General features: G+C 41.7%; 1 protein-coding gene across 1 annotated transcript in view; it reads left to right on the top strand.

Moving 5' to 3' along the window:
* Positions 1 to 18,792, top strand: part of LOC129740352 (probable serine/threonine-protein kinase roco5) — a 297,031-nt gene extending 278,239 nt beyond the window's left edge. The window contains exons 4-9 of the mRNA XM_055732005.1: positions 6,765 to 6,963; positions 7,036 to 7,121; positions 7,197 to 7,326; positions 7,400 to 7,525; positions 9,351 to 10,379; positions 12,603 to 18,792. Of these exons, the coding sequence (XP_055587980.1) occupies positions 6,765 to 6,963; positions 7,036 to 7,121; positions 7,197 to 7,326; positions 7,400 to 7,525; positions 9,351 to 10,379; positions 12,603 to 14,078 (3,046 nt within the window). The 3' untranslated portion in view covers positions 14,079 to 18,792. The remainder of the gene's footprint in view (positions 1 to 6,764; positions 6,964 to 7,035; positions 7,122 to 7,196; positions 7,327 to 7,399; positions 7,526 to 9,350; positions 10,380 to 12,602) is intronic.
* Positions 18,793 to 20,286: the final 1,494 nt, after the last annotated feature.

Here is a 20,286-nt window from a genome sequence, read left to right as displayed (position 1 = left end):
AAATATGGCCCTACTGAAGCGCATAAATTTTTTGACAGTCCTGTAACTCTAATTCATATGGTTAGATTCAATAATTATAAAGACTACACGATGCAAAATTGTACATTTTGCTCTTGAAACAGCTCGAAACATCGATTAATGCGTTTACCCCTTGCAAAGCGATCCGACAATGATGGCGTCTCTGTTTATCGATTGCGTTTGCGATTGAGTTATTATAATGGAATTTCACTGCGCCGCCCGCTGCCATAAAGTTGACACTTTACTGCCATCGTAGCCATGATTGGCTCGAGTGATCGAACGCTTATCGGTGAGAAGAGGTGAAAAAAAAAATATGACTAACGATTCACAAGTGTCATGAGACCAGACCATCCGGCAAACCATTCGACGCAAACCGTTGATCGTCGGTTGATTGATTGAGCGGGCCGGGCGGTGGGTAAATTCCACAAGATTAGCTATAATTCATGTGACCTTTGAGAGAGGGCTCATGCCCGAGTCCTTTGGTAAGCTAACATTGTTTATTTTTTCAACAGCTGTCTGCTGCAAACAATTAGCAATACATTTGTGCCATGGAACTCGAAGTCAGTAAATTGATAATTGATATCGACAGCTCAATCGCACATTGTTCGCACAGGCTTGAATTTGTCGTCAAACCGTTAGGGTATTATGAGTGCAATAGATTCCCGTATCTGAGCAGACTGTAGGTGACTTATAATTAAGTGCTTAATCATATTAATGCGCTGCCCAAGACCTTCAATGCAAACTTTTTTGAAGAGGAGAAGTCCAATCTATATTAAGATTTTATTCCAATACATTGCACAATGGGGGGAAATGTGCATAAACCGCGAAAAAAAATCAATATCTTTTGCCTCGTATTGTGCTTCGATGAGATGGACTAGTTTCTCTGGTACTCCTCTTCGCCTTAGAGCCGCCCAGATGTTTTCATGGTTAAGTCGGTCGAATGCTTTTTCGAAATCAACGAACACCAGCAGAAGAGAGTCCTGGAATTCGTTGATTTGTTCCAGTATGATTCGTAGCGTTGTGATGTGGTCCACACACGATCGTCCGGATCGGAATCCAGCTTGTTGCCGTCGGAGTGTAGCGTCGATCCTCTCCTGGATCCTGTTCAGGATCACCTTGCAGAGTACTTTGAGGGTTGTACAGATCAACGTTATGCCTCGCCAGTTACCGCACTCTGTCAGGTCTCCTTTCTTCGGGACCTTTACGAGGATACCCTGCATCCAGTCGGCCGGGAATGTTGCAGTATCCCAGATGTCAGCGAAAAGACGGAAAATATATGTGATTTTAATTTTTTTCTTCATCATATAAATATTTCAATTTTTGAAAGTCTGATGTCTGTGGTGCGTTCAGTATTCAAGATAATGAGAAAAACTGGGAATATCTTAGTCAAATATTAAGTTGTTAGCTTGTAAAAATAAAAAACGCGACGCGATAAAGTTCAGTTTTTGACTTTTTGGCGCCTCAAACCCTGCCTAACGACCATTCGGCGTCATGACCATTTGGCCTAGCGTGCAGACAAGTGTAAAAGATTTCTTATCGACCTTGCAACTTTTCATGACGATTATTCAGCCTTATGGCCATTCGGCCCAACGACCATTCGGCCTTACGACCTTTCGGCCTAGCATCCATTCGCCCTTACGACCATTCGACCTAATGACCATTCGGCCTAACAGCATTCGGCTGAATAACCGTCGGTCGAATAACCCATTCGGCCTAGTGGCTTGTTCGGTCAGATAGCCTATTCGGCCTAACGTCCATCGGCTGAATGACCTTCGGCCGAATGGCTTTCGGCCTCATGACTTTCGGCCGAATGACCCAGCCTCATTTGAGCGACCATCGCATCGGAAACTGGAGTAATGGCCATTTAACCCTTACATCGCCATTTACGAGAGAGATATTTCTAAGCCATGGTTCAAGCCGTCTGATTTGGCTACCAATCAAGATATGTACCAGAATGAATGTTTGAAGAAAATGTTGATGCCGTTTCTACACAAACATCATGCAGATGGACAATTCGTGTTTTGGCCGGATAAAGCGTCATCGCATTTTGCCAAAAAGTTTCAAAACTTAAGTTGCCACCCGTTATATCAACTTTCAAGACAAAATGATATGTCCAAAGTTTTATTTAAGTGCCTGTAGCTGAGTGATGACTATGAGCCTGTAGCTCATACTCATCACTCTAAACTGAACAAAAAGAAAACATCAACAGGCTTCAGCTGACACCGATAATCATTCTATCTATCATAAAAGTATCCAAGTAAAGGTTTGTGCTTGTTTTCCCTTCTTCAAGTACCATTTATGAACTTCGAATCAATACGGAAAAAATAGAAAAAAAGAAAACAGCACGTGTTTACGAGCAATCCAACACGATTCAATAGCTTGCCGCTTAACGGGATGAGTGTAATTGAGCCCGATTGGTCCAGCCGCAAATGGTACTCACTAATCACTTTCCGAGGAAATTTAATTAACAACTAAATGGCCTTCATATTCGACGTGACAGTGACACTCGACCCAATACGGTTGGGTATCGATGGAGTTCGGCTCAATGATATCCATAAACCAATTGGATCAAAAATGCTGAGCATTAATATATCCATCGAAGTCGAAGAAATTACCGGTCTTTGTCCAGACCAAACTGAGCGCCATGAGATTATTTAGAAATAACAGAGATGAAATCACGTGGTATTCATATTCTGGATCAAAAAACGGATTATGTCCGTCTGAAATGAATTGATTGGATTATAAACTATCGATTCTGGTTCAAAATTATCAAAGATTTGGTTCCTAGATGAGAAAATTTGCACTTTGCACTTAAAGTTTCAAGTGACTCCATGGCGTTAAGTTCGGTCTGGGTCAATCTCGACCAAATATGAATGGCACAAAATATACACAAAGAAACATGCTGTAACTTCGTTTTACAAAAAAAAACTTTTAGGTACTCGTTGTCTGAGAGAGACGTTCCCTAATATTTTTTTAACTGTGAACCATTTAATTGTAAATTTGCTAGAAGTTTTAAAACATTTATTTTTATTTACATCGTTTCCCGTCTCACAACATAACTTAATGAACATAATTCCTAAAACTCACTCCGTCCATAGCAATCGTTCTCCAATTTCTCGGGAATCCCACATTCGCCAGATCACGCTCCACTTGGTCTAACCATCTCGCTCGTTGCGCCCCTGCTCGTCTCATTCCTACCGGATTCGTAGCGAAAACCTGTTTCGCATGACAGTCGTCAGGCATTCTCGCAACATACCCTAACCAGCGAATCGTCCATCCTTCGCCGTAGAGTCGCGCGAGCTCGTGGTTCATCCTTCGCCTCCACACTCCGTTCTCCTGCACGCCGCCAAAGAAACATTCGTCGCTCGAATACTCCGAGTGTGCGCAGGTCCTCCTCGAGCAATATCCATGTCTCGTGCCCGTAGAAGACAACTGGTCTAATGAGCGTCATGTACAGGTTACACTTCATGCGAGGGCTTAGTTTTCTCAACCGAAGTCAGCTTCCCGAGATAGTCGTTATCGTCTATGATTTTCCATAGCTCGTCACTGTCGATCGTGTTGTATGCGGCTCTAAAGTCGTTGAATAGATGGTGCGTAGGGACTTGGTGTTCACGACATTTTAAGAGGATTTACCGTAGTGTGAAGATCTGATCCGTCGTAGACCGTCCCTCAATGAAGCCGGCCTGATGACTTCTCACGAATCTGTTGGCTTGTGGCGTTAGGCGGGTAGGATTCAGGACAAGAATTTGTAGGCGGCATTAAGAACAGTGATCGGCCGGTAGTTCTCACAGTCCAATTTGTCGCCTTTACTGTAAATTTCTGTGTCCCAGATCCGAACCATGAACCGGTGTATGAAATCGGCCAACTTACCTTGGCCAATTTCGATAAGTTCAACTGCGATGCTATCCTTGTCTGACGTCAATGATGTCCGAGAACTGCCGGATTTCTAATTCTTGTGGTCGATCTGTGATTGCGTTTAGTACAGTGATCTCCAGGTGTACTTGTGTGGGAGGCGTTGCTGGAAAAATGTACTACGTACGGCCATTCGTTTAGAGGCGGCAACATCTATAAGTCTAAAGCCATTTTCGTTGGTCAGGTGGTGTGCACTGAACTTTCCAATTGTCAGTTTGGCCGACCTGAGCGTTAAAATCCCCGATGTCGAAAAATCTGCCCTTGATTCTCAACCCGCACATTCCTGAGTTGATCGGTCAAAACCCGATCACGAGGTTCTGGTCCATGGGTGCAATTGGACGACTCATGATACTAAGTACCCTTACGCCACGAGGGGCCTCTGGTCATAATTTGGTCCGGATCTGCATCGAAGGCTGTACCCGAGATGCGAGACTAAGTCCGCGCTTAAGCGCTCATCGGCTAACTCAATTTCAAGTCAAAACTCCAGCATATATACCCTGTCTCTTGTTACGATTCAAGACTAAGGACCTCTACTCTGACGACTCTAGGTCCGGCCTTTTCTCGTGTTTCGAGGCTCGCTTGGTTTGTACGACTATCGTGCGCTCCGCCTCTGTTCGAGACCACTGCAAGAGACCAATGACCTCTCCTCTAACGACTCGAGATCTTGGCTCCGCTTGGTTTGGCTCGAGGCTGTCTCCTCTTTGCCCGTCCGTGTGCCGAATCGAGAGCAGCTTATCCTAGACACGCGGCTGTCACAGCACACGTTCGGGGCTCTACGAAACTACTCGGATGATTCCCGGCGAAGACGGAATCCTACACCGACCCGAGTGATTCACCCGCCGACGACGTGAAGTCACCCTACCCGAGAGTATTTCGCGGGGTAAATACTCTTCTCCTTACGAGTTCGACTGCGAAGAAGGTCAAGTCTTATCTCCACAGCTTCGTCGTAGGGAGCGCGTTCTACTCAGATACTCCGTGGCGGTGGAGGTATCCTACACAACGTTCGCGACGTACCTAACAACTAGGCATACGCAAAAGGTAGAGTCTTATCTTTGTATGATAAGGCATTCTACTCCGACCGTGGTCCGGTCCTTCTTCCCCCCCTTTTGGATGGCAACCCTAGGCTTTTTGCCTGCCGTGTGCCGAATCGAGAGCAGCATATCCTGGACTCGCGCCTGTCATAGCACACGTACGAGTCTTTTACGCTTGCGACTCAGATGATGTCATCTTACACGACTCGAGTGGCTCATTCGACGGCGCCGTGAGACCACTCTACCTGAGTGTATTCCGCGACGTTAATACTCTTCACTGGGCGCGTTCGACTCGGATAATCCGCGACGGTAACTTTGGAGGTATCCTACACACAGACGCGCGACGTACCAGGCAGCTCGGCATACGCAGAGAGTCTTATCTTTGTATGCTTTACTGCCAGGATCGGACGCACACTACTCAGATGCTCCCCGACGAAGGAGTCACCCTACACTGGTCGTAGACTGGTGCTGGTTCCAACTTCTCTGCAGGGCAGTCATGATCCGGGTGAACCCATCGCTGACCACGCGCCAAGTATCCTCACACATCCTCTGCACGATGTTGTCGGCAGTCGTGTTTGATCCCCTTCGAACCTCGGACATTTGAACACTACGTGCTCTGGTGTCTCTACTGTGTCATCGCAGGTTGGGCAGAACGGCGAGGTCACATGTCCAAACCGGTACTGCATGAAGCAGTCAAGAACTGTGTCATGCAGATATCCACCTCTTCATGTCTCCGGTCTATCCAGGATCCGACGTTAGGGATCAAGCGATGGGTCAACGGGCCACGTTCCAAGCTGTCCCACTGGTGCTGCCAGTTGGACATCGACTGGCATATTTCCTCACTTCGGGCATGTGCCTGTGCTCGTAGCAGAAGATATCTTCCTCTAGCAAGACCGAGATGGGCATGACTCTCGCCACAACATCAGTAGCTACCGAGGACACCGTCCGGTATGCGCTGATCCCTGACTTCCAGGCTGCCGCTCTGTACCGCAAAATGCACGAAGTCACATTGAGAGGGCTGTGTCTCCATTGCCGCTGAAATCAGGTTGGTGATCAGCACCATCTCGGTCTTGTGGTGAGCCAGACGCAAGCTCTTGGAGTTTTCACTTTCTCAATAGCTACTGTGGCGAGTAGCTGGACCTCTCCGGTTGATGGGCCCGATGTCGAAGAACCACGTCATCGGCGAATTCCACAAGTCCCGTTGGGAGACGCAGTCTCAGCAGTTCGTCGTAGACAATGTTCCACAATACCGGGCCAAGTATCAATCCCCTGCTGAGACACTCGCTGTTTCCAGTCCCTCGCTGGTCATATATCGTAGTTGGCGGTTACGGAAGTAACACTCCACCATCCTAAAGATATATGCCGGAATCCTCATATGAATGAGCGACGACGCAATCGCTACATCGATGACACGAATCTTGGACAATCTTGGAACGTACGCACCGTGGAGCTCTTTCATCACATCTCCTTCAAGGCTACGATGTCAAATTTGCGGCTCAGCAATTCGTATACCCCAACAGCATTTAAAACTCCAATGGAAGAACGTACTTAATAAAATTCCCCAGAGACTGGAGCGCACGTTAAGAATTATTCTTCTTAATTCAGCTTGGTGTTTTTTACAGAATGGATCAAGTCCAAACGCACTTAGTTCAATAGATCACTTCTTGTGGTGCTCACACATATGTACATTTTACCCCAAACAAATAGGAAATCATCATTTATTCAAATTTATCATATTAAAAAATTGTAACTTTTTTTTTTTCAATGAACTCAACTATTTGTCTTTTTCTTCCCTCTTTCCAGGTTCATGGGCGTCTGCGTCCAGGAGGGTCAGCTTCACGCGCTTACCGAGTACATCGAGGACGGTTCTCTGGAGCAGCTGATAGCCAACGGCAGCGTCCATTTGTCACCGCTGGCCAAGGTCCGAATCGCTCTAGGGATCGCCCGGGGCATGCAGTACGTACACGATGTCGGTATCTTCCATCGGGATCTGACGAGTAAAGTAAGGCCTGTTCAAGGATCTATTTCCGGGATTCTTTTCTAATTTTTGAATGTCTTTATTCCCATTTCATAGAACGTTCTGGTCAAGCGAATGGCGGACGGAATGTTCGATGCGGTGGTCGGAGATTTTGGCCTGGCAGCCAATATTCCCCGGAAATGGTGAGCCGAAGAGTTAGATGGAAAAAGATATAAAATTTAAAAAACTGATTTTTTTTTTCTTTCTATACATAACAGTGGTAAACCACGGCTGGACACAGTAGGTTCTCCCTACTGGATGAGTCCCGAGTGCTTGAAAGGGCAATGGTACGACCAGACCAGTGACGTGTTTTCCTACGGGATCATCCTCTGCGAATTGATTGCTCGGGTTCGTCGACCGTCATAAGAAGTAGCTCTTAAGGAAAATTGATTTTTACACCTCAATGTTTTCTCTTTCGCAGATTGAGGCTGATCCCGATTTTTTGCCAAGGACTGACTCGTTTGGACTAGATTACATAGAGTTTGCCGATCTCTGTCCGAACGATACGCCACCGGCGTTTCTAAGACTGGCTTTTTATTGTTGTACCGTAAGTATTTTTAAATGTTATATTCATTTATTTTTCAAATCCGCCGGTCGTGGCCAAAGGATAGCGTTCAAATCTTCTAAGCTGAAGGTCATGAGATCGTATCTCTGTCACGGAATACATAGTACTTTTTCTGTGGATTGGTAGTTTCAGCATTTTTAAGATGCTTGTCATCATATCCTTGGATATGGAGACCCTAGCAGAAAAATTTCGCTACAGAATTATCAAAGTGTGTAGAATATAAGACAAATGCGCAGAATTAGAAACAATAACAAATATTTGGTAATGGAACAAATTCGTAGAGTTTCTTGAATTAGTTGTGTTCACAACGCATGGTTCACTTTTTGGCAACGCGAACACATTATTTCGATAGATTTGAATCTCCTCTACAAAACTTTGTTTATTGTATTTAAAAAACATTCTGGAATAGAAATTGGAAAATCGGTGGGCAAAAAACATCAATTTAACTATCATACAACAAATAAAAAAAAATCTTCGAAGGTAGCTTAAGATTCTTCTAAATAATTTTCATAACAACCACGAAATGCTATTTAAAAAAAAAACAAAAAGACTGAATTTATATATCCAAACGGAATTTCAATCCAGTATCATTTGATTTTAAATTCTCAATATCTGGATGAGGTAAAATAAATGTATCTTGAAGTGCGTTTAACGTGACTTTATTATTTAAAATAGATCAATTTCCGAGTTTCATAGCTTTCTTCTGAATGTTATCATTGAAAATTGAAGCTCTAATATTTAGTAACTTAACTTTTGAACTGATTAAGCAATTACGGAACTTTTTTATAATCATAATCAAACTGTTAGCAGAAACTCTAATTTTGGGAGAGGGAATAGGCGTACTTAAGGTTAACTAGCTGTGGTTTCGATAGGCGGCATCCATAAATTACTTAACGCAAAAAATGCACTTTTTTGACCCCCTCCCCCCCTTATGTCACAAATCGTAACGCTTCGACATACCCCCCTATGAAAATTACGTAACGCTGACAATTACTCCCCCCCCCCATCTTCTCATGATTTTCGAAGATAAAAAAAAAATCTTTAAAACGGAATTATTATCCATCCAAATCGCTTCTTAGTACTCATTGATGATAACTCTCTGATAAAATAAATTAATTATCTTATTACGAGTTGCTCTGTGCTTGTTAACTGGTAATCTACCTTGTTTACTTTATTTTGTTCAAGCAGCATAACTTTTTATGCAAAATATACTTCACTTCGTCAGAATAATCAAAAAGCTGATCGGAATAATCAAAATCAATTGAGAAAAAATAGTAAAATTTCAGTCTTAAGATTGGATTGAGTTCTTGGGGGTAAATGTACCTAATATTCGGTTTTCCAACGGTTATTTCACGGATATCCAATCCATTGGTTACAAAACAGTTTCAATCTTGTTAATGCTTACAAATTTTAAGGTGATTTTAGTTTGCTTATCATTTAGCAAAAATTGCATGGTATCAAAAAAGCTGCGATTAAACTGAAATTTTTTAGGAAAAAAATCGTTACGTAACGATGAACATACCTCCCCCCCTCCCCTATGTCACAATTCGTAACGCTAGAGCTTACTCCCTCCCCCCCCTAGGAGCGTTACGTAATTTATGGATGCCCCCATAGCTAAATACTCCAGGTTTTCGTCTTCCTGGCCAGCCTTCATCTAGTGTTTGTTGAACCCGTCGGGTGGAATTGTGCTCTATTAAGAAGACGAAGCAAATATTAATCATTACGGAACTTTTTTAAGGGACTTTCTGCTGTTTGGGTGTTTTGTGCAGACAACAACTTAATTAATGTTATCAATCTTTCTTTCCAGTATGATCCAAAGAGTCGCCCAACGTTCACCGAGTGCATCAAGAAGTGCACGCTGCTGTCGGATGTCTGCGAGGATAGCTTCAACTCCCAGCAGCACCGGTTGAGTCTGGGCAATGGCAACAACCCCAACGCCGTCCTAACATCGACGTTGTCTGCACCCTCGACCGTCGTCGGAATGCTTACCCCGAACGGTGCTGCCGTTTCGAGTTCGGCGGTTTTACCTGTATCAGTGACCTCTTCTTCTGTACATAGCTGTAGTAGTAGTAGTAGTAGTAATAGTAATGTTAATAGTACCGGTAGCACTAGCCTAATCATTAGTCCAAACGGTTCCGTCAATGCGAAAGCACTTGTGAATGGTGGCACCAAACGAGGCACCACGTCAGATGTCCCCGGTCAAATGCCTAACAGTGAGAGCTCCTCGGGGCCATTCAGCAAGGAACCGCTGAGTCGAGAGAATAGTCTTAACGGGGATCGCGATGGCGACAACCCGCTGCACCACAGGAGATCTCTATCGGAGAATGTTATTGTCTTCCCACCACACACCACACCCAGTGATAAAGCCCGTTACCACATGTACCAGCGAACGACCAGTAAGCTGGCCGAATCGGTGATACCGGAATCGCCAACCTATTCGAACCAAACACTACGGAAGGTCGCCGAAACGATGCTACTGAAGGATCCCCAGTACAAACCACGCTCCAAAACGGAACAGGGTGGACTGGCCAAGGGGACCAACCCTTTTTCGGCCCTGTCCCAGCTCAAGGGGGTCAAGAAAATCCTTGGCCCCAATCCGGCCGTTACGACGTACAGCTCCGGAGACTTGTTCAGCTCCTGCTTTGAGATATCGGCTCCGCTGCTGCGCGAATGGAACATTGTGCAGAACCGGAACTCCAAGAATCGAGACGGCGTTAGCAGCGGCGGAAGTAGCACCGATGGGCAGCCTAAAAGTCTCCCGAGTTCGCCGACCTCCCCGCGAAAAGACTACTGCGGCGAGGACGAAGACGAGGAAACCGCTGCCAAGAAGCTTAGGGTAAGTGCTATATAGTTTATAAGGTTGGCTTTAAGGTAGGCTTTATGTTTAAAGCTAATTTTGTTTGTTGCTAGCTTCAAATATGGTGGAAGGTTATTGTATTTCGTCTTGCTAAAATACTCCGGAGATTTCATCATCTTCTCGGTATTTGTCATAGATTTCGTCTCTATCTAGTGGGAAATCTGTGATTCAGCTGCTGGATCTGTAGATTGTAGTGGAACAGTGGATTGTGCAGCTTGTTGTGAATTTGTACGGCACCTTGTAGCTCCCTTAATGCTGCGATTGGTAAAATGGATTGAGAGGCTTCTCGGAACAATTCGAGAGTTGAGAAAAGTCTGGGTCGTTCATACGCCGCTTTTAGACATCAATTCTGCACGATTTGGAGTTATTTAATGTCCTTTTTTCTCGCAGCTCCCCAGATTCAGGTCATGTATTGCAACTTTGCTTGCTAGATTGTATAAAAGAGCGCGGTCGATTGTGTCAAAAGCCTTTCAAGTCTAAAAATAGCAACCCTATGAATTTACGATTATCCAAGACACTATGAATGGCATCCACTAGCTCAGTTGCTGCTGTTAGAGTGATTGACCCTTCGCGAAAACCGTACTGGTAGCTATATATTTAGTAACTTATGCTGTTTAAGGAATTGCGAGACGCGATATGCTAAAAACTCTTCTAAGAGCTTACTAAACACCGATAATTTCAAGATGGGTCGATAGTTGCTACATTCTGTCCTTTTCCTGCTTTGTAAATCGGTAGAACTCGAGCTGTTTTGAGAAATTCTGGCAATTCGCCGTTCTGGATACTGTCATTATAGCCAAAACCATATGCTTCGCCTTGACTAATTGCGCTAAAATTCCATCTGGTCCTAAACTCTTTGACGAATCAAGCATACTAATTTCAAGAATAACTTCTTCTTCTGTAGCTGGTCAAGGTAAATACTTTAACTGTTGCGATCCAACGATGTTCATTGCTATTAATATTTCTGGGAATGGTGGCTGCGAGCTGAGTTTCACTGTTGCGCAAGTACTGATTGAACGCATTGGAGACTGCTATACCCTTCTCCGTAACAGCTCCATCCAAATCTATCTTTATAGTTTCATTTTGCAAATCATTTGGTCTTATCAGGTTGTTCAAGTTTTTCCTGATTTCCGGAGTGTTGGGAGGGTTGAAGATTGTTGGGACGTTGTGGACCTTCAGGAGAGGAAGCAGCCGCTTCTGGAGGCACTCTTTCATGTACACCTGTCCGTTTATCATGTTCTGGGTCACGAAAGGTGTACTCCGCTTCCCGCACGTGCAGATGGCTTGCCAAACCAGGAATTTATTCGCAAATTTGGGCATCTTCTGAATGCGGACATGCTCCGGAACGCTGAACTTATCCTTGGCCGTGATAAACAGGTTGCCTGGGATCTGTTTGAAGTCGGCCATAACATATGTTTCGTCGTCCATGATGCAGCATTCAACTTTCGTCAGCATTTTGAGGTACAACTTCCTGGCACGGGTTTTGGCGGACTTGTTCTGCTTCTCGTCGCGATTGGGGACCTTTTGTACCTCGAATGTTCGAAGTCCAGCCTAAGTTTTGGCCTTCTGACCAAATTTCGGCTTAGGTGCAGCTTTTCAGCCACATCCTGAACGGAGGCGTTCGGTTTTCGGTTCAAGGCCCCAACTACGCGGTTGTGATTTTTGGTGTTGTACGGAATACTTTTTCCTTCACTTCTGGGCTTCCGATCGGTGGTCAATCGTTCCTGGAACCGCTGAATCTTTCGCACACCGTGGAATTCGCGATTCCCAACGTTTTAGCGATGGAACGATGCGAGAGATCCTTGTTCTCGTGAGGAATGCGCAAGATTTTATCACGCACAAGCTGTTCTTTCGACTTCATTTCCGCGAGTTTTGATCACAAACTTGCAGGATGTTAACGATGCACTATGAAATATACCCACCCAAATTTTCATTAAATTCTACCCAACGGGTCAAAAGTTAAAAAGAGATTTCATAGTGTGGAAATTTAATCGGGTACACCTTTTTAAGACAGGTTGCCTAACCGATGAACGTCCAAGGCTACTCCCAACAAATAAATACGGCTTTCGCCCTTCTCCGCACCATCTTACCATACGTTTCTATTTCTTTTTTTTTTTATTTATTTCTCATGTTTCTCTATAATCTTCATATCACTTTAGAAAATGTATCATCAATTTTAAACAATATGTTTTCATTATTTCTCAGGCGAAACCAAAACTTTCGGATCAACCGTCGTCCGAGCACGGGTCCGAGGACGGTACCTTCCCGGTCGGTTATAGCTTCTCCCGAAAGGTCTCACTCGGGTCCGGCATCAAAAAGTACCGCGCCAACTTTACCGAACTTTCTAGTCACCCACTGTACAAAAGTGGTGCCATTGAGACTGAATCGAGCAGCAGCAGTACCAGTGCGACGACGCTCGCTGATACAGGTTGCAACGGTGGCGGCGGCGATGGACTTGATGAAATCATCGTTGAAAAGCCCGGGGCGGATTGCGGAAGCAGTGCCAACAATGTCGACAGCGGAACAGAGGAAGGTGGCAACGATGCGGTGATCCCGGTGACCACAATCGTGCACGGAAGGGATTTGACCGGTGGAATCAAGAAGTCGTCATCCAGCGTGATGAGCGAAGTTGGAGCCCTAGAGACGCCTCGGATACTGACCAGACGAGGTTCCACGGAGAGTGGATTTTTCTCGTGTTTGAACGAAGATTTTAGCACCTATAAGTCATCTTGCTGTTGTATGGAAAAGGTTAACTTCGAATCTGCTGATCGTTTGGCGGTTTGTAGATGTGTATATGGAGCAGGTGCGTCTGGAAATATTACTAGCCGGATGGAAGATCTTGAGCTGTCTTCCAATCAAACACTGAACGATAGCTCTAGTATATTGATGCTGGACGATTCCTCGACGAATGTTAGCTCATTGAGAAGCATGGACGACTTGGAATTGTCTGATTCGATTCGGAAGAAGTTCAACCATAGACATCACATGCTCAGCAATGTGGATATTGATGCCCGCTCAATAGATATGGGTCTGATCAATCGGTTAGCATTAGATTCGGAAATTAACAGCATGATACAGAAAAATCAATTTACCAATCAGTTGCTTTATTGCAAGAATCGATCATCGTCCATTTTTACGGACAGCTCGGATGACATAAGTTCCCTAGCCGGATCGGATTCTTTACTGTGGGATGATCGGTCGTTCATGACGATACCGAACACCCGGTCGGCACAGATTGCAAAAATTGTTGAATACTTCGAACGCAAAGGGCAGGCTTTCAAACCCTTCACTGTACCTGACTCGGCTGCCTTTGGCAGTTTGTCCTCCGGAGGCCATTCTGGTTCTTCGGCTTCGTCCACATCTTCTTCGGCGTCTGGTGTGTACCATCAGTATCATCATTTGCATCGCAGCAGTGCGACTGGCGGGATGGGCCCCCCCGAAAGCAGCCGACGTAGCTCCAACGGGTTCTGCAAACTATCGGCTGCTGAGTTACGGCACCGGTCCGAGTACGAGGCCTTCTGTTTGGACCTGGAACGGAAGGGCATCCAGACGCAACAGCAGCAGCAGCACCATCACCGATTGAACAACATCTGTGAAGGGAATGTGCGCTCCAAGCTACAATTGTTTGATAAAATGAAGCAACAGCAGCAGGGAACGAGTGGATCTAATCATTTTCAGTAACAGTTGCAAGACTAAATTAAGCAAACTCGTTATTTAAAATTTTCTGTAGCAGTTCTTTTCTAAACTTACATGATTCAATATACAAATTTGTGAAATCAGAGAGCGATTGCGGTCTTTGAATAATTTAGGTATGATGAGAAGGAATAGCGGGTGTCAGAAAGAGCAAATAGATAAATTTATGTCGAAAGCATTTCGAACACCTGGAATCTCTTAACCTTCTAGCCACTTGCATAGCATTGCATTATAATATTCACTTATTCTTTAAAATCATCCCCTTTTAAAAATGTTGAAGAAATTTTAAGATGAAATTTGAGTTTTGAATTTGGACTACACTAAATATATCTTTTTTTTTATTATTATTATAAATTTTGCTGTTTCTGGGTTTAGATTTGAAATTTCTACTTCAAAATTTTTCTGTTATTAACATTTTCTTGTGGTTGATGATTATACGCATATTTACCACTGCTGATTACAAGCTAAATTATGTTTGGCTCAATTACAATGATATTCACTCAAATGTTGTCTTTGCTTTTTTGGAGTTTAAAGATAAAGTCTGTTTCACATGGAATCTGGTCGGATAACATAGATCATTTCTCCGCAAAGAAATAACGTACAACAAAAGTAAAAATGTCATTTTGTAGGTTTAAAAAAAAATACATAAAAATCATTCGTCAGCTTTTCGGATGAATTTTCGAACTTTTTTCTGTGATACCACCCATCATTTTCTGCACAGTACTGCTGGTAACCTCATTCGCCATCTTGTTCCACCACTTTTCCATTTGAGCGGGTTTTTTCATGGTTCTGCCACATTTCTTCAGTTTGACCTTAACTATTGCTCAATATTTCTCGATGGGACGAAAATCCGGATAGTTTGGTGGATTGATACTTTTTTCAACAAAATCGATCTTGTTCTCCTTATACCACTTAACGACATCCCGGCTGTAGTAGCAGCTTGCCAGGTGCGGCCAGAACTTCACCGGACCTTTGTGGGACCGAATGAATGGCAAAACCCTCTTTTGGAGACATTCTTCTTTGTAAACATTTCCATTCAGTGTGTCCCCAGTGATGAAAATCTTAGTCTTCTTCCCACAACTACAGATCCCTTGCCAAATCATCAACTTACGAGTAAATTTATTTACGAAAAAAAACTTCCTACCCGCAACATTCCCTTTACGCTTCGCAAGGTAAAATTTGTTACCGGGTATTTGTCCAAAATCCATTTTGACGTAAGTTTCGTCGTCCATCAAAATGCATCCGGTGTACTTGGTCAACACTTTCTCGTACAACTTCCTTGCCCTTGCCCTTGGTTTTGGCATCCAGGTTTTGTTTCAGCGTCCTGTTGGGGTGTTTGCTTGCATGATACGACCGCAAGTCTTCTCGCAAACAAATTCTTTGAGCTGTACTTTGGTTCGTCTTGAACTTTTTCGCCAAATCACACAAGGAGATTCCAGGATTATTGTGAACTGATCGAATTACCTTTGCTCGCAGCTTCAGGCCATATGTGCCACTTTTACGCTTGATTTGTTTTGCTCGATACACCGTAAGGGTCTCCCGGTAACGTTGCAGCACCGAATTTACAGTCGATTTTGGATATTTCAGGAATTTCGCGATCTTTACCGCTGACCACGTCGGTTTCTTTACGTGAGTATGCAGAATTTTCTCTCCCCTTTCGCGTTCCATTGTCGATAACTTTTGACTCACTGCTTAAATCTTGATGAAATTTTGACCACTAAGTAAACAAACCATCCGGATCAAAACACTGTCAAAAGATTCGCGATGTGACAACTAGGGGCGCTGCAGTAAATGAAAAGATGCGATCAGATTGTATGTGAAACAGACTTTAGCTTTCAATTCAATGGGGATATGTATTTGGTACCTAAATAATAAACAAATTTTAAAGTGAGTTTTTGAATTATCGAAACCACTATTCAAGTATCTATGGAAGTGTGAACTGACTGCATGAGCAATACTATGTAATGAACTATTAAGATGATTGTGATCACTTATCCCAGATGGACTGAACCTGAATAACAAAAATTAATGAAAGGATTTAAATTGTCCAATTGAAGTGTATGTTCCTCATCATCCCGTTAATGTGAACCAAATTTTCCACACAGAAAAATCCTTGTTGTAAGTACCTCATTGAAATCAGAAAAATATCTGTTCCGTTATGTTGTGCTGGAAGTTGTGCAGTGTAAAGAAAATGTTTTTTGAAATGTCCGTTCGTAACTTTTAAAGAAAATATTTAAAGGGCCTTATATTTTTCAAACTCGTAGCAAAATGCTGCTTTCGTAATTCAAAGGGTAGCGAGCAAAAGTTGTATATAACGTAGCAAATATATACATATTTGTAGAATAATGTATTATACATTTGTTTTATCGATAGACAAATTTATACACTTAAACATGCAGAGAAACACACAAACAAAACACATTAACGCAAACAGACAGGCAAATCATAATTACAAACTCAATTATTAGAGTACGAAATGTGAAAACATATACGTTTGCAAAATTTTGACGTCCACTTAAACCGAAAACTACAAATTATGTAACGTTTTAGAAAAAAAGTTTAAATGAATTATGCCGTAATTAAAAAGTTAGTAATGGCGGGAATCAAAAGAAAAAGTCTATTATAAGGGAATCACGAGTAGAAAACTGATCATCAGTAACCAATGCCAAATTTATAGTCTTCACCCAATCCATGTAAGCTCGTCTTCCCTACTCTCAAACGCCATCACCACAATCCCAAATGTTGGAACTGTTCTTTCCGCGTTCTTCTAAGATTGTAACTTGCCAAAAATCATAACCGCCAAGTCTGAGTTGCCTATTTCAACACCGTTCAGCAATTTTCGGTTGCTTCAACCAGTATTTTACGTTCCTATTTACATAAACAAGATAAATCCGGAGAATCAAAACTTACATCGAACAGAAAATCAAAACAAAATCAATAGTATGGCATTGAACTATCACGCATGCAAAAACGATGAAGTTGAGTTCTAACTCAATGGAACTTAACCGCTAATCAAATCTACCTTTGAAGATGCAACCAATCAGTATCACAAAACAGTAGTCTTTAAACCCTTATCATTAGCTATATATTTCTTCTTCCATAGTATTTTGATTATTCGTCTTCCTTTCAGGTTATTTTGGCCATAGAATAAAACTGAATATCAACATTTTGAATTTAGCTCGTTTCCATCTAAGTGCACTGACAGAAATCATTGCTGCAAAAATATGATCTATCAATCGATATTCTTGCTATTGCTAAGTCTTATTATTTTTTATTAAAAACTAAAATAGGTAACTGTTTGAAAAATAATAATTTTGAATGCCTTTTTCAAAGTTTTCTTTCAGAAGCTTTGTTAATAGTGTAAAATGATTGTTTTGTTTGACTTTCAATAGTAGAAACCAAACTTAAGACCTAGCGAAAAATCAAAATCAAAAGTGGTAACAAAATTGAATATCTAATCCCATTCTGGATTATAATTTTTCAAACAAGTTGCGATTATATTGTTTATAATTTCCAAACATCATACTTAGCATATTCATCAACTAGAATTATACTCAAATGGGCATGTTTGCAATACTAGTTCTTAAAGAGATATTTAAGTTTTCTTCTACATCTTTACTTATTGCGAGCACAATTGTCAATCCATAGAACTAACCTGTAAAAAAACATCGTGTTGTAGGACTCTATGGTAGTCCTTTCAAGTATTACCAGTAATTCACCTTTGATACTTACGTTAATCATTTCTTCTATCCTTCATATAATCATTTTACTACTAGACTGTAAGCGTGGTATTTATTTCACACTATTAAAAAATATAAAAAGAACCTTTTGTACAGAGAAAAGCCAGGTTTTTATCAAATAAATTTCGCCACTCCGTCAACTCTCTAAGAACAAATGTACTGATGATATCGAAGCACAATTAGACCTGAACCGAAGCAAATAAGACAATTTTAGTGTTCCTTATTTATTTGTTTTAAAAGAAAATGTATACTCCAATGAGTGCAAGATTCGAACCGTAGCGTTGGAGTAGTTTCTTGTTCGTTTAGTGTCTAACCCTAAGTAGCGGAAAAAATAATGAAACTAAAATTAATCCTACCCATGCCCATACCTAAACTCGAAATCAATCAATCGAAATTCATGCCAAAATCGTTCTATTGTTACACAATTGAAAAACAGGAATCCGACATTTGTTAAGAGCAAAGCAGCACTCGTTTCATTAAGTAAAAATCCACACTTAAACCAAACACCACAAAAGCGATTTCTATAACGAAGAGCAAAAGTATTACCTTTTTTGATCACAAGAAACAAATAAATAACTTTCCTATACATACGAACAAAACAGAGTTTAAACATAAAAAACCCCGATGTGTCAAGTGAACGTGATGAAGGTAAACTGTAAGCCGAGATGAACGAAACCAATGTAACTGTACTCTGTACTTCGTAGGTTTTAAGTAACGGCGAAGCCGGTTAAGTCGGCGATAGTCCGATCACCTAAATTAAAACAAAAAACTACAACAGTTATAAAAAAAATCGAAGAACCTACTAATGTTTATGTACATATGAGCCGATGGGAAGACAGAAAAAATATTATATATTTGATTCATTTAGCAACAGAGAGTAGAAGAAAACATAGCGGTGGGAAAATATTTATGATTTAGAGCAAAAGAAACCATGGGAAGAAATAAAGATTCTAAAAAATTAAGCAATGTGCGTTTTGTCTTCCACGTTTCACTTCCAGTTTTTAACCGTATTGATAAAGTACACCGGGGCATGTGCAAACGGATTTCAAATTAGTTAAATTTTCTCATGTCCAAGAAAAATATGTATATCTAAAAAAATTATCAATAATTATCGTTCGTTGCATCACTAAAATAGTTCTCAACAAATTCCCGTTGAAGATGAAAAATTAAAAAATGCTGGCAAAAAGCAACGGCGGTGCTTTTGTGAAAAAAAATCTAAGTGAATATTATTTTCACAACTTTCAAGGTGTATTGAAAATTTTCTGCTTTCACTTGAATGTCAGTCTTAAACACTCACCTTTCAACGAAAAATCGGATTTGAATGCCCTTTTTTGTAGCCAAAATATGCAAAACAAAAACACACTTGTCATGTCTTGTACTTAATTGAATCCGTGTGCAGTGTTTCGAGTCCAAAATTTAATGAAAGTTTTGTCGTGTCGTGCACTGTTTCTATTTCAGCCGTATGTGATAGAAATATTGCTATTTTTGCATCACAGCATACGAAAATACAACACGTGTTGTAAAAATACTTGAAGGCCACATATCTTGAAAATGTTTTTGCATAGCAAAATTTTCAAAATGTGCCGAAAGTGTCAAAATTTCTACCACTTTTTTCCAACACCAGTGAACTTGCTCTAAAGAAACACACATTTTCTGCTTTCCGATAGCTTTGGAATGAATTTTTTGATTTAGTTTGGAAGTTGCTGGATGAACAACATGACTGTAGACTTTTCCCCAGATAATTCGTTGCCGAAATGCAGGCGTTTAAATTCACGGGTTATGGGGCAGCTTGGTATTTTCAGGTACAATTGGTATAGAAAGCAGCGCGTGGTATTTCTGGTACGGAAAAATTGCACAGAACGTACCAGTGGAGCATTAACACTATTAACAGCGCTAACAATCATTTTAGAACCAAATTGAACGATAACAACGATTCAGGAATCTGAATTACGTTTCACACGTTCACGTTTAAAAAATACAAAAACTCAATTTTGATGATATTTTTGTAAAAAAAATTAACAAGCTAGAAAACACACCGTGGGATAGAACGCCGTATTTTCAAAGTTGATGGAAAGTATAAGAGAAACTTGAGATATCAAACAAAGAAAGAAAGTTAGCCATAAATATCATGCATTTTCCGAAAAAGATACAACGGCTCACCATGGGGACTTGAATCCGCAATTTCCGCTTCAGTACAACGGCACGTTAGCCAATTATGAGAATTCAGATTCAAAAATCGTCCTTATACAGTAAATATTTGCCTCCATTTCCAGCAAAAAAAAAATGTTGGAAAAGTACAGCAATCGAAATTTTCACTGGAAGCCAAAACATTCTCCGTCTATCTGATTTTTTCCGGCACTGATCTGCATTGCTAAAAAAGAAGCAAGTTATTTGCAACTTTTTTTTTTGTTGCGCGCTTGCTTGTTTATCGTTTGCAACGGTGGTGATATCTGATT

This window comes from Uranotaenia lowii, chromosome 1 (genome assembly GCF_029784155.1).
Source record: "Uranotaenia lowii strain MFRU-FL chromosome 1, ASM2978415v1, whole genome shotgun sequence".
In the NCBI taxonomy this organism is placed as follows: Eukaryota; Metazoa; Arthropoda; class Insecta; order Diptera; family Culicidae; genus Uranotaenia; species Uranotaenia lowii.
Note: the sequence above shows the minus strand (reverse complement) of the source record. Positions and strands in the feature narration are given on the sequence as shown.